Source organism: Cystoisospora suis (genome assembly GCF_002600585.1).
Source record: "Cystoisospora suis strain Wien I chromosome Unknown contig_3152, whole genome shotgun sequence".
In the NCBI taxonomy this organism is placed as follows: domain Eukaryota; phylum Apicomplexa; class Conoidasida; order Eucoccidiorida; family Sarcocystidae; genus Cystoisospora; species Cystoisospora suis.
The window spans coordinates 1,334-10,635 of NW_027155947.1; the positions used below are offsets into that span (position 1 = coordinate 1,334).

Genomic DNA, 9,302 nt, shown 5'->3' on the forward strand with positions numbered 1-9,302 from the left:
TGTCGATGAAGAACATGAAGGGAGAAAGAAGGCTTACCAACTGTCAGATGTTGCTGCGGCGTGCAGTTGAACACAAAAGAGAACAGGTGCTGTGGAGCAAAGCTCGAGGCACAGAGAGCTAAAACAGTATAGATGTTTTTATGCTTCCCAGGATATCCGGGCGACAGCTGCATGTCAAGCTATTCTGAAGCGTCACTCCCGAGGCTCGAGGACTGACGCTCTCTTTTTGGAAAAAGAAAAAAGCCTAGATAAAGTTGTCAGTCGAGTACGCCCATGTTTTCTAAATATGTCTGAGCTAAGAGAAACGGTGGCTTCTCTCCTTCCCAATCACATTAATACTAACAACGAGTCGCAGCAGGAGGTACACCCTGCTTACGATCCACTCTTATGTCGCAGATCCCTTCAGGTCTTTCTTCTCAGACAACTGTCTCAACCGCAGGTGTTGATGCCATTCACCCCTTCAATTGTCCACGGAATATCTGCTTTGTGACAGGAAAGGGAGCAGAAAAGAACAGGTTCAAGGGCCAAGCGGCGAGTGTAAAGCTCTGTCTGCTTGTCGGCAGGACTTTTGCGGTGCCACTAAGGACATAGAATCGTTCTTTTTCCGGCCTCAATCTGGAAGAGCCTCCAAATTCTCTGGGTTTTGCCTGCGAAGACCGCTGCCGGCTAGTAAAAAGAAGAAAACTGAAGAACAATGGAGCTTTCTGGGATCTGTGACAGATGAGGAAAGCAGAAGACCTTCAGCCACCGAAGGAGCTTCAGCCTGGTCGAGTAGACAAAGAAAAATGGTGATGAGGAGCTACTCACGGTGTCTTCCTTGCTACTTGAAGGGCTTGTCGGTGGGGCACTGTGTAGCTTACTTGTTACTACTGCTGTCTCTCTACCACTACAGGTTCCCGTAAGCCTCGCTCCTCTGCCGAACACGTTACAGCAAATTGCTGAGGCTTCTTATTACGCTAGAAGAAAATGTGAAGCCTCCTACTGACAGCGAGGGCCCAGGGGTGGAATGCGGTGGCGACGTCGTGCAGGTGTGATCGATGTCCGACCATGTCTCTTCGCCTAGGTACTTCTCTCCTAGAAAAGGAAGCACGACAGAAAACGGGGCACACGACTGGGCAGCCTCTGGTATGGGGAGTGGCTTTCGGTGGTACCCTTATCTTGAACTAGTCTCGGGTTAACTTACAGCGACTTTCTTCTTGACACTGACGGAGATGTCTTCCTCCAGCCGCCTTGTCTGTCACCCGAGAGCCGCATGCAGTAAGCCACCCCCCTCCCGCTCTTCCCTCTTGTCAGAAGGAGGACCACCCAGCTGGTGGACAGCGAAACGCATCATCATTCTGCTCAGAACGGGACGGGAACGTACGCTGTGAGAGAAAAACGAGGGCGTGTGGCGGCGCGAGAGGACTGAGGGAGAGGCAGCGTTTGCCAATAAAGCGAAGAGGCCTTCCACTTCTCTCATGAAATTCAAAAGGTGGTTTTTGATTGTGGTATGATGCTTTCTGAGTGTTATAGTTTTAGCTGTCATGGAATATACGGATTGAGTATACTTGTGTGGCGTGTCTTCTTGGTGACGTAAGGTCCTTCACTGCTGTTGTCCTTGGCTATACTCACGTGTGGTGTCTGCGAACTTCTGTTGCACCGTGCCGTCGCCTTGAATTCACTTTTCCTTTGCCATCGTTATAATTGGCTTGTCTCTCGTCATTCTGCTTGAGGAAGAAGTCTTTCTTTTTCCCTTTTCGGTGGTGTGATGTCCATCAGACTCCTTTGAGTTGCTCAGTGAGCAGTGACGTCTCCGAGTTCAAGTGAAACTAGTTAACCTGGTTCTTATCATGTCTCACCACATCAGCTTGCGACTTTGCATCGTTTTCGGCTCAGCCACTAGGTTCGGCGTTCAAAAACTGGGTTTTTTACCCCTCTAAAGGGGAAAGCGCGAATCTGTACTGCTTCCTGGCTTGGCTCTCTCAAGCCTTGGTGAAACTACACTTGTACGAAGTGTACGCTTGATCCTTTCCACCTGAAGACCCTTGGGTTTCTCGTCCATGCTTTGAACTGCTTTCCCGACTTTCCTCTTCTGCTTCCTCCCCCCGTCGGCAGCCGCCTCAGTTCTGCCTTCCGGGGTCTGTCAGACGTTTTCCTCTGGCGAGCCGCGCCCAGTCTCTTGTGTTTGAACACCTGCAGACCTCGCGCGTTCGGGTCCTGGTCTGGTCGTACATACTCTTCACATACAGGCGGAAAGGCTGTGGTGACGAACAGGTCTAACAACACTGGTCTCCACTTAGCCTAGTTCGGTTTTGCAATGCTTTTATTCTGGGCCTGAGCTGGTAAACCATTTGACTAGGTTCGTAAGACTTGTTTCTGTTTGCGTACCTTGTCGCTGTGGGATGGCGGCACGTTGAGGTGTCTCGGCATCTACAGGTCTGACGAAGCCGTACCAGGGTCAATGCGCGAGTGGCACGTCTGTAGAGAAGTTTCCGGCGCCCAGGACAGTTTCTTCTGATCAGCTTTCGCTGTCGCTCTTTGGGGCACCCCGCAGCGCTACTCTGGATCGCCTTCTTCCTTCTCTTCGCTTGACAATTCCGCCATGGCGTCGGGGCGTTTTCCTCGGCAGAGCCGTCTGTCTCCGGGGCTTGGCGTTCTTGCGCTCCTGGGTTTTCTAGCCTTCTCCGCTCCCTGGAATGCTATGGACTCCAGTGTTGGCAGTCATGAAGGATCAGTCTTCTTTACCCAGGCTGCGAATGTCGCTAACAAGAAAGGTGAGACGCGGCCGGAGGGATGTGAGTATTGTGACCTGCAAGGGCGCCTGCGCCGGCGTGCGAGTCAACTGATGACACTGGTTGTTTCGACGTGAACTCCGACGGCTGAGCCCATGTATTCTCTCTGTGTTGTTTAACATTGCCGTGGAGAAAGGCAAGTAGGCGGCTTTTTGAGAATGGTGTAACGCTTCTTTTGTCCGGGTTCATGTACGCCCGCGGGTTGCGTCTACTGTAGTCGCGTCTTGGTAAAACGCAGACCGAACTTTCGGGAGAGATGATTTCCTCCGCCATACCCCCTTTATCCCGTCGACATGGGCTGTAGATACAGCAAGCACCTCTTCCGACATTTTTCCTTGTATACACGAGCGTCACAGAACCGTGGCCTCAGTGATAATGTGTGGAAGGTGGAGAAGGCGCCGCTTCGTTTTTTTCAGGCGCCGGTCCTTTTTCGTAGGGCTGTGTCTGTAGGTTTGTGCCGTCTTGTCTCGTGACTGCGTCTTCGTCGCCTTTGGTCGGCGTGGGGTCGAGAGTTTCGAGATTTGTTTGGGGCATGTCACTGTCATCTACCGCTGAGACAGTCTATCGACCTCTTCCGGCTCTCCGTCCACCTAAGGACGTGACCGCCCTATGTATTTGTTTTCCCTGTGTGTTCAGTTTCAGTATCGGAAGTTTCGTTTGATAGCCACGTAGAGGATATTCAATGGTGCGGAGCAGATCACCGGACGATTTTGTTGAAGACACGTCGAGGAAGGCTTTATCGCTCGAAAGATGGCGGAAAGACGTGGATGGAAATAACAGATTTGTTGAAACCTTCAGAAGGGAGCCAGGAGACAGTGGCTGTTGATACAGTGATGGTATCTCCCGTAGATAAGACGATTGTCTTGATTGTAGGCTCAAAGAGAAATCACTTCATTTCTGAAGATAGCGCCAATACCTTTCGAAGACTGCGATACAAGAGCTCTATCCATAACTTTCATTTTCATCCAACGCGGTCGAAGTATGCGATCTTTTCGACGTGGACAGATGCTTGCTATAGTGGTAGCAGTAGTTCAGGCGGCTCCTCCGGGAGCGGAGGCAGTGGCTCGAGTGGAAGAGCATCAGGGAGAGGAGACGAGTGTAACCATCAGCTGTTCTATACACGCGACCTGGGGAGAAGCTTCAAGCTTGTCGCCGACTATGTGGTACAGTTCTCCTGGGGTGATAAGAAGCTTGGAAATACCGATCATATCTTCTTTACTCAGCATCGAGGAAGAGCAGGAGATCAACCTCGTTATGGCGGATGGGTAAGGTGAACATTCCGTTACCATCACAACGTCAGTCCTTGTGTCCCTGTAGATACGTGCATGAGATACCTCGACGATTCTTTCCGGATTCTGGATGTAAGAAACCCTCTGTCAGATTGTGTAGTCTTTCTTTCGTGGATAGAGGGGATACCTTGATTAGTGAGGATAGGCCGAGAGAGGGGGGAGTTGTGATTGTAGGAGGCATCAGAGCAGTAGACCTCTTATCACGTCATTGGCCTACCTCGGATGTGGTCTGGTTCTCGTATCAGTCTGGAGCCTTCATGCATCGTCGCCGGTATAGTCGGACATGCCTCAATATACACAGGGCTTGTTACGGTGCATGTATACACTCTCTGTCAGTCTGTATATCCACTTGTATGCGAATGTCTCACATTGATCCCGAATCCCTTCGTCATGTCTGGGGATTAATGTGTGCGATCAGCTGCCCCCGAAGAGACGTCTTCCTTCTGATGGCTAGAAGGTTTCTGGTAGAGTTTTAGTCATTCATGTGATTCTCGCTGTGTCTGTTGTTGGTCCGCCAGTCTAAAAACGTCGATCTCATGTACTCCCCCGATTTCGGGTCGACAATCACTCGGCTGGTCTATCGAGGAAATAAGTTTCTCCTCTCCAATGGGTACTTCTTTGTAGCCAAGGTTAAGGACGCCTTGAAGCAGTCTGTCTCTCTCCTTGTCTCGACGGATGGCGGTAAATCTTTCCAGGTAGGGAGTGCTCAAACCTTTTCAAACACGTGTATCAGTTCTGTTGTAGGGATGTCTTTATCTCTTGTCTCGACAGATGCTAGTAGTCTTTGTGTGAGGAGGAAATGTGTTTTTTCTTTTTCCGAAGCAGAGATTATCTCTGAGTCTGTTGAAAGCTTGTGACCATGGTGAGATGAACGGCATCGTGTTCAGAAGGCAAGTGATTTCTGCGCCTAATTGTGTATGGACGATGTTCTCCCGTTGAAGGGGAAATTGCTTTTTGGATGTATAGAGAGAGTGGTATAACTTGAGTAACGTTTGTGTGCGCCTGTTTTTGTCCGAGTTTGTAAATCTTGTTGGTTGTCCTTTGGAAGCTAATCAACTCACGCGGGGAGAATGTGTGCAGAAGATGGAATGTTTCGGTGGGGCATATATGGCTTGCTGTTTTCACAGATGGCCAAGCTGCCTGTGGAGATTGAAGAGAAGAGCTACACGGTGCTGGACACCTCTGAGGATGCCATCATGTTACACGTCAATCACGGTCATGTGAGTTTCCTTCTCTCCCCCTCGGACGCCTCACGTATTACTACCCTTCTCCAGAGTTTGTACTAGGTGGAGGAGGGAAGGTCGGTCGGCTGAAGTGTTCATCTCTTACCAGTTTTGTAATCTATATGTCTTGTGTTTTCCGAGTCTAGGAAAAAGGAGACTGCTGCAGTAGTGGAGAACAGCCGACGTAACTATCCCCTGTAGATAGAGTAATCAATCTGACTCATATCTTTCCACTCATCGGATTGCCCTTTAAGCGTGACCACCGCCCATCTTTAGCTGCATGTGGCTTTCTGTCTTCGTCCTTGAAAAGGCTGTGTGGAGTCCCTCATGAACCCCGGAACTTCCATTGACAGCACCGCGTCGTCAGTGTTTCGGCTGGCAGTGTCTCCGGCGTAGCACTGGAGGTTTTCTTTTGGCGTGAATGCTGAGTCGCTCGCTGTATTCACATTTAGTCCTTTTCACCACCAGTTCTAAGCATACGTAGATCATAGATGCAAGTGAGTTGCCCACATCACTCCTGCTGATCTCGTTGAGTTGGGGGTTATTTCTGTGGGCGTGTCGCAGAGACGATGTTCATTGCTGCCTTCGTTCACAATTTTCGTGGAGTCTCTCGTTTGACTTTGATCGCTCCCTTTCATTCTCACATTCGCGGTCACCGGTCAAGCTAGAGTGCACTGCCAGTGCGAAAGCTGAAGAAAAGAGAAGAAGGATGGGTTGCTGGAAGTATATATAAGTGTGTGTATCTGTATGGATACTCATGTGATTAGTCCTCGTTCAAGATGAGTTCCCGTTTCTGGTGGTGTTCTGATGCAGAATAAAGACACAGGTAACGTGTACATTTCCGACGCAAAAGGAATTCGGTACTCGCTTTCGCTACCAAACAACATTCGTACGAGCACTGGAGAGTGTGAGTTTGATAAGGTCTTGTCGTTGGAAGGTGTCTATCTCGCGAACTTCAAGGATACCATCGATGGGCCAAACACATCGTCACAGGCAGATGCGGCGGGGCGACCCGCCTCTGATGCGGGAGATCTCACCGCCGTCGATCGTGCTGGAGACAGGCTAACTCAAGAAGAAATTGAGGCGGAGGCAGAGGGCGTTCAAGTTGATCTGGAGAAGAAACATCGAAGCGTTGCATCTCGCAGCCGACAGGAGGAAGTCGTCCGCACGGTCATCAGCTTTGATAAGGGTGGTGTGTGGTCGTATCTAAAGGCACCGAAGGTTGATAGTAGGGGCCAAAAGATTGATTGCCCACCTGACAGGTGCTGGCTGCATCTGAACGGTATCACTCACTTCAGTGAGTTCGCGCCGTTTTACTCGGTTGAAAATGCTGTCGGCATTATTATGGGTACTGGGAACGTCGGCAGTTATCTCCGCACGGAAAAGGATGAGGTGAGAGACAGCAGCCACCGCGACGATGGAGCTTTCATTGGGAATGTGAAGACTGGGTATCTCATGTGTACGGTAATGAAGTTTACCCAAGTTAGCAACTGTCTGTACAGGTACCAGTGGTATACAGCAGGCACCTGTGCGACACGGCGGCGGTATATCAAAGAAAAAGGACGCAGCGACGACTCCTGTGTACACACACCCCTCTCCTGTTACAGTTAGACTTAACTTCTGGTGTACATGCACCACACTCCTAGTGTGCATTCACGCGACTCCAGGTAGGCGGGTCGTCTAGGATAGTCACACGGCATTAGCACGAAGTCTTTCTCTTTCCAGGTTGGTGCCGAGCTGGCCGGTTTTCGCGGACGGGCGGGCTCATAGTAAAACCGATCTGTGGGCTGTAGTAGTCTCTGTGATTGTGTGCTGGCATAATATTTAAGCGCGGTCACGAACTCTCTTCAATATTTCAGCCTTTTTCACCTGTTCTGGCTTCTTTTCGTCCCGTGGAGGAAGAACTCAGATGAATAACTTCTCGTTGGAACCAGTCTCCCTTCGAAAAGAAGTCCATACAGAAAAGGAAAAGCCAAGGAGACTTGCGTGTGTCCCTGTTTTCCCTTCAGTGAATGGGGCTCTTGAGTCTGTACGGACCTCCTATCCTTTTTTTCCAGGCAAACACGTATCTTTCACGCGACGGTGGTGTGACGTGGATCGAGGCTCATAAAGGAGCGTTCATATACGAAATGGGAGATCACGGTGGACTTCTTGTCATGGCAGATGATACTAAGAAAACGAATCAGGCAAGCAAACACAACACCTCTTCTTTATAGCCCGGTCAATGCTGTTGAGTGGAGGGTGGGTAAGTGCCGCTGAATTGGGAGTCATTCGAATCTTCGTAAAGAAGGATGCCGAGACTACGTGCTGGTTGTTTGGCTTTGGTTTCCTCTTACAGTATACTCTCGCGACGTATCTTATATTGGGTCTATTCAACTCCATAAGTTTCACTTTCCGGTCTTGATTAATCTTATTTTCATATCTAAACCGTCTCGGTTTGCCCTCGTGATGATTGGAAAGAAAAAAGTCGTCTGATACTTTTATAGGCTTGTATGGGAAAATCAGGTGCATCTAGGTTTCGTTAGAGTGTCTCTCGGCGTGTCTTTCTATCAGTGAGGCGCCAGCACCTGGGTTGTGTTCTTGTTTTCCTGGTGCGTTTTTATTCCCTTTCATTCGGTGCTTCTTCCTTTCTTCTCTGCTTGTTCCCGTTAGAACTTGACGTCTTTTTTTTCACAGCCATGTATTCGTGGCAGTGTGGTCGTCTCTGTGCAAGTCTCTCCGTACAGCCTTCGTCTTCATGCATTGCCTTTTCTATTAGCTTCAGTGTGGCGAAACCTTGGCCAAGCTCGGAGTCTCTTCCGCGTGTTCTTCAGTTTTCTTCACCATCAACTGCATTCATGTGGGTGCGCTTCTCTTTCTCTTTATCTACTGAAGCGGCGTGAGGTGTGTCTTTGCAGGTCGTGTTTAGCTGGAATGAAGGACAGAGTTGGTATGATTTCGAGCTAGGTTCTTCTCCTCTCTTCGTTGATAACATTGTGATCGAACCGAATGCCTCGAGCGTCGAGTTCCTGCTCTATGGCAAGCGGGAAGGAGATTCTGCCGGTACGTGGTCTTGGGCAGCGTGGTGATGATCGTCCTGTTACGTTTTTTTTGGTTCACTAAGCAGAAAAGAAAGAGATTAGCGAGCAGGTTGGAGATGTTTTTCCATTAAAGAAGCAGGCACTTTCTCATCTCGACAGGCATATGAGAACATCCTCTCCGCTCGAGAAAAGTAGCTCTTCAGTTGACTGAGAGAAAGAGAAGGACGTCAATAGTGGAGATTTACCCCTTGCGCACAGACCCTGTCAAATCTCTTGGTCTGGCTTCTTTTGGAGGGTTTTTCTCATGGCCATTGTAACAGAGAAGCTGTCGTTACGCGAAACAAGAGCAGAGAGTAAAATGAGTCCTTTCCTCTGGTCTGTATACGTCGTAAGGATGTATCTTTGCTTTCACCTATGTGGTAGGCATATGGATTGATTGATGGTTGAATGCCGGTGTGATCAGCAAAGGGAGTATATACTCCAGGATGTCCAAAAAACCAGAATAAATGTTGAGTCAATACACTATCACCTGAATACAGAGAATCCCAAGATGAGGAGACTATGCGTATCCCTGCGCTAGAACATATATGTAGAAGGCTCTTCTTCAGTTAGTCTATTCGTGATGGGGTGTGAGTGTTAGATATGGGTTCTGTCTTTTTGTACTTCATTTAAACTCAGGTGTTCTATTCCATCTGGATTTCGCGGCTCTCAATCAGCAGCAGTGTAAAGGCATCTGGGCAGCCGATTCTGTTAGTAGCGACTATGAGACGTGGAGTCCGACTGGTAAGCGACTTGACTATGCTGTGTGTTGTGCAGTAAGTTGACGTTCTCGTACGGCTGGCTCTTCTAGTGTTTTGTTATCAGCGGCCTTCCTGTCCGTTCTCTTGTACAGTATATCCCCTGCCTGTTCATTTTACCTGTCTCTTGCTTGCCTATGTTCTCTTGCGCCTTCTGTACATACACCGTGAACCCAACAGAAGTGATGTCTTCCCACCGAGG

At 49.3% G+C, this 9,302-nt stretch overlaps 1 protein-coding gene across 1 annotated transcript; it reads left to right on the forward strand.

Annotated features, from left to right (window-relative positions):
* Positions 1–795: 795 nt before the first annotated feature.
* CSUI_006288 (sortilin) lies at positions 796–9,085 on the forward strand (the record flags this gene model as incomplete). Its single annotated transcript, XM_068066452.1, has 8 exons — positions 796–2,753; positions 3,408–4,036; positions 4,579–4,755; positions 5,188–5,280; positions 6,097–6,675; positions 7,341–7,469; positions 8,181–8,325; positions 8,982–9,085. Coding segments are annotated over exons 1-8 (2,028 nt in total), but the record flags the coding sequence as incomplete, so codon positions are not given.
* Positions 9,086–9,302: the final 217 nt, after the last annotated feature.